This window comes from Melanostigma gelatinosum (assembly GCF_949748355.1).
Source record: "Melanostigma gelatinosum genome assembly, chromosome: 11".
Classification (NCBI taxonomy): domain Eukaryota; kingdom Metazoa; phylum Chordata; class Actinopteri; order Perciformes; family Zoarcidae; genus Melanostigma; species Melanostigma gelatinosum.
The window spans coordinates 2,336,327-2,349,713 of record NC_136644.1 but is presented as its reverse complement, the minus strand read 5'-3'; the positions used below and the strand labels follow the sequence as shown (position 1 = coordinate 2,349,713).

Genomic DNA, 13,387 nt, shown 5'->3' with positions numbered 1-13,387 from the left:
TTCATCAAAATGAATGAATGCCATTATAATTTGGACTGGAAAGATGGCTACTGGTTGCCTCCATCAACAGTGAGAAGACAATCAATGATCTTAACAAAACTCAACATCTGCAGTTCACAAGTTTATTGAACATGAAAATATATACACAAATTTGTCATAAATACACCTACATTTCTCATTGATGAGTACATCGTGCCATTAAAAACAGCTATGAATTAGGATCAAAGGAAATGTGTACTGAAGAGAAAATATCAACACTAATGATATGAGTTTACACGAAATTGAGACTTTAATGTAGGTGTTCTCAGATGTTTAAAAGGACTCATGGTTAAAAAATACTCGTGAAACCTAATTTAACAATCAAACTTCATCATATGGCTAACCTCATATCTTTCCCAGCAGTTAGTCTTCATATGAGCTCACGTAAATATACATAATGACGGCACCATACAATCAGACTCAAATTATCAACACTAGCAGATAAGTGCTGCTGCAGATGCCTGATGCACCGCTGCCTTAACAGAAGGTTTCCAGGCGGATCTTGAAGTTGTTCTCCTGGTGCCTCACTGCAATGCCGTAGCGGAGCAGCATCTCTGTGTACGGGGGCCAGAAGGTGCCGTCCACTGTCACGTAGGGGTCGTGTGGTGTATTCAGGACCTTGTTCATGAGGAGCTGTGGGGGTACGGAGGGAGATCGATGTTAAGTAAGGGTGATACGAACCTATAAAGTATGCAAGCAGGCATTTACAAAGAGAGAGTTCAATAGTTTTTGATTTCTTTCTCTATTTGACAATACACACTGGAAAGAGACACAAGGGAAGAGATGACGAGACAAAAGTACCTCTGTATAAACCTGTATTATCATATTTGAAACTGACTCCTTTCTCTTTAAGCAAGGAAACATAATTAGACATCAAAGCTGATTATGTGTAGAGCATCAAAACCCACCTCAAGAATTTCATTAAGTGAAATCAAGTCTTCGTCTAACTCCTGGGTAATGTTCTGAAAATACAAACGAAAGATGGTTATCTGGTGTCGTAACAGCACGGGGTTGGCGTGTTAACACAGAACAGGCCGCTGCACCTTCTTCTTCCTCTTGGTAGCAGATTCATTCTGCGGGAGAGGAACGTGCTTCTCCAGTACGTCGCCCAGAGACTCCATCAACCTCTCCTGGTAGACCTTCATTTTCTGGATTTTCGCCTTGGTGTCCTGCAGTATACTGCGGAATGCACATGTCAACACAAACACACGCACACCGATTGGAGTTCATACATACAGTTCTCAAAGTTAAACTTGTGTGTGCTTCAGTGCTCTTGTATGTTTCATACCAGGCTGTGACAATGAGTCTGTGTTCTTAAATCTGGCACATTTACATGATGGACTCAAGTGTGTGTGTGTGTGTGTGTGTGTGTGTGTGTGTGTGTTAGTAAATGTGCATTGTCCCTTCTTTAATAAAGAAAATGTGTTTTGCTGCCCTCCAGTGGCGATACACCTCAGAGCTTGAACTCCTGGTTCAGTGTGACCGCCACGACGCTCACCTTTGCTCGGATAATTTCCCCTTCTCCGTTTGAAGTCGTTCAGCATGGTCATTGGCGGCTATCAGCACCTGTTTCTTCTCCTCCAGCCACTTCTGTTCACTAGAATACATCGACTTTCAGAACAATACACTGAGCAAAACAAATACAAATCTTCCATTCACGTCTGAGGAACATGTCTGTGCTCTGAGAAAAGACTGTAAGTCTGCACTACAACTAAAAGATGTACGCACAGCTCTTTAGTTTCTCTTAGTTTGTCTCTCTTTGCTTCATGGCAAGCAACAACCATCTCAAGTTCAGAGCACAGCTTGAGCATCTGTGGAAAACAAGGTGGGGAAACGGATCGCATCACTAGAACGGAATTTAAATAAGAAACATTCTTCAATGTTACATTTCACACACAGACATACCTCCTCTTTTCCAGCCTGAAGTAAAACTTCTGAATTTGATATCAGCACTGGATAGAGCAAAAACAGATAAACAATTACTATGAATACATTTCTAAAATGATAACATTGCAAACATTAGATACGTACAGCAGGTATAACTATTTAAATTCATGAGAAAGCCTGGAATCACAATTTAAATAAAGTTACAAAGTCTGAGAAGAAATCTTGATTTTAAGAGAAATGTTTGTCGATTTCAAACCAGTTTAAACACGACTTTGGTGCTGATTTCAGATATTTCAGTTGTAAACACTTATATTTCATTTCTGTTACAGCTTCAGTGTGAATAGAGGACGTACATTCTGGCTCCATGGTCAGCCACTGCTTCAGTTCAGCTTCTGTTGCCATCAGTCGATTTACTGCCTGATGAAAGATATTCACACATTAAACACATTAATGAAGGCTATTAATTAGTTCTTAAGTTATTTACGTTCACCAATATCACACCTAATGAATGTAAAACAAATAAGCCGACAATATTCAGTAAAATATGACACGATAAATTCAAACTAAACAATGGTTCAGTGTAAAGCTCTCGAATGGATATATCATCTTGTTTTTCTATGATGTCATACCTTTAGGGATATGTGATGCAAAAAAAACACGAGGATTTTAACCAACTTTAAAATGCTAAATTATTCGTAAACATTTATAACATACTTATGGCTTGTTATTTCCATCTGGGGCACCGTTGAGAAGCAGCCTCTTTGACAGCTCTCTCATTTGTCTAAATTGAGTTTCCGTTAAACCAAAGAGCGTTTAAAGTTACATGAAGAACTTCTGTCGTCTGCCCTTCCCTGTGCTCCATCATTGCGTTGCCTCATTGATTGTTGATTCGTCAACAGGCTACTTTGATCGCCTCTGTGAAGACCTTTGATGTACGTTATGCGTACAACAAAGGGCTGTATGAATATGAAGTTTTGAAGATGTTATAAGTAATTTAAAGCAACACCAACGTCAGTGTTTTCCATGTTGTCATCAGTAACATTGAGAAAAGATGATGTATAAACAGAGTACAGCAATAAACATGTACAATCTCACCTGCTCCCGAGGATTCTCACAGGACTCTGGTTCACACAGAATAATCTCATTCTGAAGCTGCAACACAAAGGGACACACACACACACACACACACACACACACACACACACACACACACACACACACACACACACACACACACAGTCTACAGTTTGAACCTTCTCTGCACATCCAGTGGCTGGTTGGAGAGGCCAGCCTGGCTAAACATCACTTTACCTTTTCCAGCTGAGCGAACTGCTCCTCGCACTGGTCCATCAGCTCACGCTGAGCGGCCTCGGACAGCTCCGCTGCTGCCTGGCCGCCGAGCTTCACCTCAGCCTGAACACGGCAATAATAAAATGCAACAAACAGTGTCGATTTGCATTTGGATATGTTTATGAATACTTAGCACAGCACGGACACATTTGCCCCAGTTCACGGGTGAGGATTCGTGCTCGTTCACATTAACAGGACCGATGTTCTCGGCAACTAATGTGAACACGTCTCGCTTTACATCGCTGTGTACATATTTCAGCTACACGAATTAGTCAGAGGAAATCCAGTCTTACCATAATTAGCGATTTTTTTCTCCACAACACGGAAACCAACAACAACAGACGCTCCTTTTTCAAAATACCGCCAATACTGATGACGTAGGGTCTGCGACAGAGCGGAGTGCTGAGGAGCGTCGACGCTGCGCTGGACTGCGCATGTTCAGAACTGCGACCCGCAGATATGCAGATTAGACTATTTTTTTCCAGGGAAAACGGGTAAGTGAGAAGAAAACGGTTGCTTCTGATGATTAATCTGTGACTGCTGGAAGCATAACGCAGAAACCCCGCAACAATTAACACAGTTCTTCAGCACTGAGGGGTTTATTGTTTTCTCTCTTCGACAGAAAAAACAAAGCCAAAGCAAAGTAGGCTAATTCTAGGTGGCTTAAATAATAAAAGTTAAATAAATATTCAAACCAACTGTAACCTACTTAAGTATAACCTTGAGGTACTGGTGCTTTACTTGAGTATTTTCTTTTAAAGCTACTCTACTTCAACTGACATTTCAGAGGAGGATACATTGCTCTTTTTACTACACTGCCTTTACAATAATGTGACAGCTAGTTTTCATACAAAAGCGTATTCTCATTTAGTTGATGCATTAGTAATAATACTTCAACATTGTAACACAAAGGGGCCATTTAGTATTTTACTTTATATACTTTAGTTACATTCTGAAGATAATACTTCTGCAGGTTCACTTAAGAAAGGTTTAAAATGCCAGACGACTTGTACTTCTACCTCTGGCTGATTAAAATATCAAAACTCAGTCGGTCCTTTTCCACCACTGCTTAATATTAGGTTACACAGGCTAGAATTTAATACAACTATGCTGCTTTTCCCCCCATTTAATTACACTCAACCTGTAAAACAGTGTGTGTTCAGTACAGGGAGCTTGTCAGGGTCCGGTGCAGGTCCAGTTGGTGTCTCTATGTGTCCAAATGTGTTGGTCAGTAGCCCAGTATTGTACAGTAAGACAGAAACTGACAACAGAGCACTATTATTATCCTGAACATGGTACATGGCTCTCGAATAAGTCTAATATGATATTAATACTGATAATAAGCCTGCATCAAGAAGCAAGTTCTTCCCCAAATCAAACTCAATTACCAAGAATGTAACAGATTTTCAGATCAAAACAAAATTCAATTCATTTTAATTTGCTTTGGGAAACACAGACTTTACCATTTCGATTGATTTAGATGCCTTCTTATCTCCATCATTCCCATTCAATTGCAAAATATCTCATCTTATCACATTGCAGTGATTTGTTTTTCTTTCATTCTAATGTGTTAACCACGTATACATTACATTTCCTCTAATTATTATGTAGTAAATCTTGCACAATCTATAACCTATTTATAACAGGTTTAACTTTTATTTTTAGAGAGAGAGAGAGAGAGAGAGAGAGAGAGAGGAAAATCAGTATTACCTTGCAGTATTTATTTTTATGTAAATACACATTTTATTTAGATATACTTTTAACACACACACACACACACACTCTCACACACACACACACACACACGCACACACACACACACACACACACCATGGCTGGTTAACTGCTCAGTGGACACTGTCCTGTGAACACCAGCAGGTGTCTCTGCTTTTCTGTCTCCTCGGTGGCCGTTTGACTCTTGTCATCATCTGCATTGTCTTTTCCACTTATACCCGTTTGTTTTTGTCTGTATTGTTCAGAGTTTTATGTTACAGTCTGACAATGAACTTCTTTTCATAACCAGCATGCTGCGGTTTGACACATACTTTAAATGGTGAATCCAGATCTGACTACCATCATAGACACCACTGATTCGTTTGACTTTATCTGTTTATTTTGGTGTTTTTGCTCAAATAAGAAATTGAAATCGTCATCGCTTATATCTTGTAACTTTTCCACCTGAGCTCATATTTATAACATTATTTGCCGTCTTCATTTCTTTTCTACGATCTACACCCATATTTATCGAAAGTATTTTCTATTAACTTATATTCATGTGCTGCTAATGATGTTTTTTGTTTATGCAACTTTCTTGATTTGCATCATTGCTAAAAAATATGAAGCTCTTAATGTTGATGCAATTTTGACCATATTCTTGCAAAGGACGATGTGTTTATTATCAACCAGCAATGCAAAAGAGACACAATGGTCTTCGTTCATAACTGCAGTTTACTGTAAACTCTTCTTCCTGACTCACAGTGTCTGTTTTAACATGTATACATCCATTCTTTTTTTATCATTCCATATATCATCCCTCAAACTACATGACTGTGAGGCAGATACACTTCCAAATCAAGGTGGCAGTGTGTGAAATGCTTTCTTTATTTCATTTTATCTTTCTTTTTACATAAACATGTTCTAAATACATCAGCCAATCGGCATCTCTCTCTCTGGCCTCTTTCTTTATAAGACAAACAAGCATAAAGGTTTGTTGTGGTTGGAATGATCTATCAGAGCATTTGTTGCAGCATGAACAGGACATGCAGCTGCAGCAGCAGTACAGTATATATTTACTGATTTCATGGTATATGTTTTCAAGCTACATCCCCAAAGATCACATAGCCTGGATTATTTGAATGATCAACTAGAATTTGATTAATATGCAAATTTCCAAACAAACTGTTCCATTTGAGCCTTCAGCCTAATTAATCAACAGTTAAAGGAAATTAATACATACATCAATTCTGTCAGGAACATGCTTAGTTCAATCGCCCGTAAAATTGAAGTTTGAAGTATTAACTGGCTCCACAGGAAGGCTATGATTACAACTCTACAATTCAGGCAATCCAGCCAAATATAAAGTAATTTACAGATCTTCTGTTTAATACTTATTTAATAATAATAACAACCATAATAATAACAACCATAATAATAACCAGCATCATAATAAGACTTGGTTATGGTTGTTTGTAATCCTTTTCTACTATTTTTGAGAAGACAAAGTAATTAATGCATTTAAAAGCTCGTCTTTAATGCTGTCACTTGATCAGTGTCTCAAATATTAATTCACACTTTGCACCTGAGACTCTTTTCCACAAGGTGCAAATAATAATAAAGTAGAGAGACAGAGAGAGGGAGAGAGAGAGAGAGAGGTTGTGTTAAAAAATGGGAGGGGAAGAGATGAAAAGAGAGAGGGCTGTTCTATTGTTTCAGTAGGGACTCATGCATCAAACTTCAATTTTCCGGACGATTGAAGTAGTGATTTTTTCCATCTTGAAGTGAAATACTGAAATACACTTAAGACCTCCAGATTAATTACCACGAAGTGGTCCCACAGACTGTAGTATTACTTATCGCAGGGCCTCCTGACAAGCCCTCATAAAATAAGCAAGTGAAATCCATAAACTTAGCTTGCCTTAACACTCTCTCCCTTCATAAATATGCTTGATTCAGAATAGGCTGACACACACACACACACACACACACGCACACAACCACACGCACACACACACACACTCATACAACCACACACAGTGTTGTAATATACGCATCAAAACAAAGGATTGGTTTTTAGAAATAAGTTTTAAATTGACATGTTCAATTTACAAAATAATCTAATTTAATTTTTCTTCCCTTTGATGAACTAAACATGAATAAATATAAATCAAAGGCAACACTTTGCCCCTTATTTAGCATTAATAAGCATCAACTTAATCTGGTAACCGGGTTGTAGCACACTGTAATGCAGTTGTATGCAGATATCTAAGATGTTTATTGATGGGCAGTATTTGTTAACAACTCTAACTTCTCTTTTGAAAACAGATTTTACATTATTACAACTATGTTTTACTATATTGTCAATATTTATCTGCTTATTCACCATCCTTCATTATTGGAGTCCACATGGAGGCTTAGTTGTTGACAAATACATTAATTAAAGTGTTGCTGTTTTATACATTTTCATCGGACTAATTTGCCTACAGAGAATTGACAATAGCTTCAGCCCATAGTAAGCAAGTCTATACATGTATTCAGGTTGTCCTGAAATAAAAGTTAAAAAAATAAAATAAAGAAAAAGGCAACACTATAAAACAAGTCACAAGAAGACAGCCCTACTTATCATTTCTGTGAACAAAGTGAGTTAAACGGGAGGTAGCCCTTTGAGTTCCTCTTTGACCAGTCTCTCTTTCTCACATCATGTTTTCAGCTTCATTAAACTCCTTAAAGACAAAAGAAATAAAGAAGCAGAAAGAAAAAAAAGAGATGAGAAGAAAACAAACAAAGGACTGCCTAACCAGACTTTGGCATAAATGTCACAGTCTAAACTCTTTATGGCTCCCTACTTAACATTAAAAACACTTCCAACAAAATCCATTTCTTGTTTAGAAAACGTTCTTGGACAGAAGTCAAACATATTATTCCAGAGCTAAAAAGCGGAGAAAGACAAGCGGCTCACAAAAAGGGGCAGTTTCATTGTAATTCATTGACTTGTTCAAAACGCCAGGCAAAGAAAAGGGCTAGACATTAATAGCTGCAGATGCCCTCATGAAGGGGGACTCTATGTAGGCATTATGGCCTTTGTTCGCACCCAGTTAAACTGTTTAAAAGGAGGGTTAACTCAATCCATCAAATTGTCTGAAATTGTGAGGAAATTTCCAAAACCATATGGCCTCCAAACGTTTGCGTCCTTTTTGTGCGGTGGGACACACTTGTCTCAGTATTGCTGCCTGCGGGGGACCGGCCCTGCTCCTTTGTGGCTCGTCCCATCAGGGGACGCTGCTCATTTGTCCCCACTTTTCATGCTTTACGCTCAAAATTACGGCCCAGTCCCGCAGAACAAAAAAGGTCTATAAAAGCCTGGAGAAACTGGCCCAAAACGTTGTGTTTTTGTGGCATCCTCGTCTTTTTTTCCCCCGGCACCAGATTTGTGTTTCTCACATAAATTTTTGCAACGAATGGGGAAACACGTCTAAGGGTCAAGAAGCCATGATACGCATTTAGGATGTGAAAGGAGATGTGGGATTCCAGGCCACAAAATGTTTAGAGCATCCAAGTAGAAAAGAACACAAAGGGACAAAATAGTTCAGTATAATAACTCTAAATAGGCCGCTTTGATGGGCTTACACGCCCAGATTTGGCAGCGAGAGCGTGTTTCTTAAATGTCTTTTTTTTGTCCTCGCCATAGAAAAATAAAATCCAGGCTATTATATCCATAATAAAAAAAAAACTAATTATTAATTCAAGAATTACAACATAAAATATATATTCAGAAAAGCCATTTTATTCCCATAGTATAGCCTATATACATTACAGTCTGTGCATTGGTTTTTCAAATAATGTCCTGATTTTAGAAAGGCACTTACAGGTGTACAAAACAAAATTATAACTGTAAATCTATTGTATACAAACAATAAATCTAAAAAGTAGCCTATAGCTTGTCAAAATCACCGCAATATTATTTTTTGTTTCTCGCCGTCGCGTGAGCATTCCCATAACACGTATAACTGTGAATGTCCAAGTTTGCCTTTCCGATTATCATCATTATCATCATGCACTGCAGCATCGGGACGCCAAATAAGAAGTGAAGTCAACGGGTCCAGTGAGATGACGAGGAGCAGGAGGAGAAGAAGAGCCGGCAGTGAAAAGGTGACTCAATTGCGATGTGGCTCACAGAAAACAAAAAACAATTAAATAAAAAATTAAAAAATAAAGTAAAAATAAATAGATAATGACCACAAATCAAATCATGCATTTACATGCAAAGAATATGACAAACTAGAGCACTTCCATTGTGGTGTGTGAGGGTATAGGCCTTATAGCAAAAGCGATAGAACAGGTGTGTGTGTGTGTGTGTGTGTGTGTGTGTGTGTACGCGGGCGTGTGTGCGTGCAAGTGTATGTGCGTGTGTGTGTGTTGGCCTATAGTGTAAAAAAAATAATAAGTTTTTACTCATGTCATTATATACCATATTGCTTTGATTGCAAGAAGTAACAGTTTTCTAATGAATACATTGTAAAATACCACTGCATATTTCTTGTTCTGGGTTCATGCTTCACTATGAATAGGTCTATCTGTGTCGATATAAAAGTCATTACATTTTGGTACATGTTCTGAGATATGGTATACAATATAAGCAGTAAGTTACAAGTCCTCGGTAGGATTTTTTCGATCGTCTTTTTGTGTTTCTCGACCTTCGAGCCCCACGCTGCGCCATCAGTCATCCACATCAATCTCCACGTCCTCGTCCTCTGAGCACTCTTTACTAGTTGTGTGGTCTGAGAATGGGGACAGCGGCGAGTTCCGCAGTTTCTGAACGAGCTCGCGCTGCTGCTTGCCGCCCCGCGCGGGTGAATTAGCTCGCGGGTGGCCCAGCGTACCGTTGGCGCATTTCTCCAGGTCTGCCAGCTTGGCGAGCTTCTCCAAGGGGACCTGGCCGATGGCCTTGGCCGACTCCACGTCGGCCTTCATCTCCTCCAGGTCCCGTTTTAGCTTGGCCCTCCGGTTCTGAAACCACGTGATGACCTGCGCGTTCGTCAGGCCCAGCTGCTGCGCGATCTGGTCCCGGTCGGCCGGCGACAGGTACTTCTGGTACAGGAAGCGCTTCTCTAGCTCGTAGATTTGGTGATTGGTGAACGCCGTCCGAGACTTCCGACGCTTCTTCGGAGTGCTTCTCTGACCGAACAGAGTCATGCCGTCCCGGCCTGTGAGGGAGAGACAGAGGCCGAGTGAAAATCATTGAATCCTTCAGGTGCAGGGCTTCCTCTGCACCGCTGCAGTGTGCGCGTAAAAGTGACCTTAACGCAAAAATAGCAATGAATGTTATCTTATATATGAAACAGCAAAGCCTTTAGCGCTTGTGGGAACGGGTTATTGCAAGAATATTACACAGACACCACTGGGACATGTTTAGCACTAGACACACGAGACCCTTATTATTAAAGAAAAGCGGTGGCGATTTATATCGTCCAGCCATGCCCATAAAATGAACACGCCTTTGTTCGATCAGACATTTTATAGGAAAAATATGCATTGGTGAAAATATTTGCTCTGGCTATTAAACAAGCACATTTAACGAATGAATTGCACGACAGGGTTCGAAATACAAGGTGTTACCAAATGGTTATTTTGTCTCGTGCAGGCCATTGAAGAATGAAAAAACAGAGAAACGCCCACAATTAAAACGGTGAATTTGAACTGTGTTTTTTTGGATGGAGATTTACCTTCCGCAGCCTGTAAAACGCTAACTTCCAGCCCCTTGAAGGTCTTGCTGGCCAGCTCCTCTAACGCGCAGAGCGGGGAGGTTTGGTTGAGGAGAGCCCGGCTGGACAGGGGGATGCTGGACGGACGGTGCTTCTCCGAGGACGAAATTAGATGAGCTGTTCCGCAAATTGTATAACTTCGTTTCACAGACGGTTTGTTCAGGATATCCTCGATGCTGAAGGGGGTCAGCGGCTTGTTGGAGTTGGCAGGAGGCGGCAAGTGGTCCAGCGGACTTCGCCTCCTGTTCTCCACTGCATCACATTTGGCCACTTCTTTGGATGTCATCATTGGTTGTGCGCAGAGTTTGTAAAGGACTTCGTTGAAATATTTGTCGGTTAAAAACGAACGATGGTATTGAGGAAAAAAGTCACATAACAGTTTGGGAGGTAAAAAAAACCCCCAAATCACTGAGGAGAGAATGAAGAAAAGAAAATCTTATTCCAAAACGGGATGTCTTTAGAGTGTCGATCCTCGGGAGCAGCAAGTCCGCAGGAGTGAGATGCCTCCCTGAAAATGGCGAGGTCCAAAGAGTTGACGATTACTAACAAGTTATCATTGATTGGTAGGTAATCAATTATCTCCAGTGGCACTTTCGCCCTCTTCCCTTTCACTCTTTGACTATGTTGCAGTCCAGTGCGGGGCTTTTTGCGACTGGGGGTGTCCCATTAATTAGGACGCATGGCTGGAAGGAGGAGGAGCCCGGCGGAATTATTATAATGCTTTGTGCTCTTATCATCTTTGGTCTAATTTAGTCGTGTGGCGAGATACCAGAATAGGTTTATGGGGTAAATGAGAGGAAGCAGAGGGAGAGGGAGAGCGAGAAAGATAGGGGGAGAGATGACAATCTGCAGCGTTTTTAAACGATTTTATGCGTAAAACTTTGTTTTTAGTTCAGCAGGAGTTTCTAGGCTTTTATTTCGTATCATCCTGATGCTACAAGTCGACTCCGGCGTTATCTTAGCTGTCGCAGATAGTCAGAAGGATTTTTTTCCTCGACCCAAAGCGTGGATGATCCTTTGTTTTGTAAAGGTAATGTAGAGCTGGGCCATATATCAGCTCTGATGATACCTCCTCTGGGGCAGGAGAGAAGGAGCAGCATGCATCCCTCTCAGCAACGCCAAATCCAGGCCGTAACTCAGGCGAAAGGGCTCGTTTTATATCATCCGAGAAATATTTCATCTCCTCTCAAATTTCCCCGCGTCTTCCAGGTTTGACATGATGAGTTTATTTCGGTGCTGCTCTGAAGAATGGGCGACATACTATTTGCATAAGAAAACAAATTTACGCAGCAGGACAAAATATATGTTTTTTCTTTCTCCCATCAAAGCTAAAACCATTTAAATGCCGATCAGAAGAAAGAAAATTATAGTTTTTCATCTCATGACATTTCAGTTTTAATTACAACTTTAAATGAACACAATTGCCGAAACATTTACTGCAGAAAAACAAATGAAGGCAAGTCTGTACTCATTTATTATTATTATTATTATTATCGTTCTTGTTATTATTAATTCCACATTGTTTTCGTTTATGCTGTCATTGTAAGATATCACACTTATTTACCTGGAACACGTCTGTTCAGGATGTCAACATTGCAATGTATGTATAGCTTCACGTAAAAATAAAATACCAACAGAGTGATCGTGATGATACCGGATGAATGCATGGTCGCATTTTAATATTTATTAGGTTATTTATATGTTTATATTATGTATTATTTTATTAAAACATTATGGCTATATTGAATCAGACAAGTCTTGTTCAATGGTGTCACTTAGCTTGCTACTAAAGCCATGTAGCCGAACATTATACACACAGTTTCGTTTCTTAGACGTTTTATTTTGCTCTGCCATAAACTTTCCCCCCACATATCACATTTCTGTTTAAACAGCAGACATTATTTTGACCAAATTTTCATTTTAGAAGGAGATCTTTGGCTGTCAGTTTGCAAAGGGCTTCTGAAGTTATGTGTCCAGTTGCACTTTATCAGGTTATGAAGGCAGTTTATATTTGCTGCTGGTGCGATCTGCGTTCAGAGGAAACTGTTCTTCTAAATGTTGTTTTTAAATACGATCAGCCTTTGAACACGTTTCTCGAACATTTCTCAGGAGTTTCTTAAAGGTTCCCAATTATTCTCACAAAACCATTGAAAAAAAACAAGTTTAAATAGAAAAATATAACAAAAATAAAAAAACATATAGCTGTCCAATTTATTAAGGACCCAGATTAAAACTTGGATCTGTTTGAATTCGAGTTTAATTAATGCATAAAGTAGCAGTTAATAGGGGAAAAAAAACCTTGATTGTAGCGGTGTGTTTAACACACACATACGTATTACAACAACAAATGAAGGCTTATTGACATTATAATATCATATTACACTTTGCCATTCATCTTAATGATTCAAACTATAAATGCATTGAAAGGCACACGGGTCGATCCACTGAGCATACAATGTCGAATTAAAAGACATTGTCACGTAAAATGTCTGCGTTTGCAGCCAGCAGAGCTGTTGGGTCCTGGTGCTCGGTGGCTGTTTATTAAAGACAGATATTTGTTGTGCTGGGTCATCATCTCGGTGTCTGGCTTGCCAAGGTCAACGACACGGCCTGCCTCTCAGCTCTCCTTTAGA

The 13,387-nt window shown here is 39.7% G+C and overlaps 2 protein-coding genes across 2 annotated transcripts; both read right to left on the bottom strand.

Moving 5' to 3' along the window:
- Positions 1–108: 108 nt before the first annotated feature.
- cenpk (centromere protein K) lies at positions 109–3,634 on the bottom strand. Its single transcript, XM_079278295.1, has 10 exons — positions 3,570–3,634; positions 3,238–3,339; positions 3,022–3,078; positions 2,280–2,343; positions 1,945–1,991; positions 1,768–1,850; positions 1,538–1,636; positions 1,083–1,218; positions 948–1,001; positions 109–672 (listed from the first exon to the last, which is right to left on the bottom strand). The coding sequence occupies exons 1-10, from the start codon at positions 3,570–3,572 to the stop codon at positions 517–519; spliced, it is 801 nt and encodes a 266-aa protein (XP_079134421.1). The 5' UTR covers positions 3,573–3,634; the 3' UTR covers positions 109–516.
- Positions 3,635–9,708: 6,074 nt separating this feature from the next.
- On the bottom strand, positions 9,709–11,043 carry lbx1b (ladybird homeobox 1b; the record flags this gene model as incomplete). The annotated part of the gene is made up of 2 exons (XM_079278296.1): positions 9,709–10,196; positions 10,716–11,043. 2 exons carry the CDS (start codon positions 11,041–11,043, stop codon positions 9,709–9,711), a joined length of 816 nt encoding a protein of 271 aa, XP_079134422.1.
- Between the last annotated feature and the right edge of the window lie 2,344 nt (positions 11,044–13,387).

What these genes read in the sequence shown, in the direction of transcription:
- cenpk (XM_079278295.1), bottom strand. An exon ending in GTGAGAATCCTCGGGAGCAG is followed by an intron (nt 2,344 to 3,021) that starts GTGAGATTGTAC and finishes ATCTTTCATCAG; the next exon opens with GCAGTAAATCGACTGATGGC. An exon ending in CACTTAATGAAATTCTTGAG is followed by an intron (nt 673 to 947) that starts GTGGGTTTTGAT and finishes GTACCCCCACAG; the next exon opens with CTCCTCATGAACAAGGTCCT.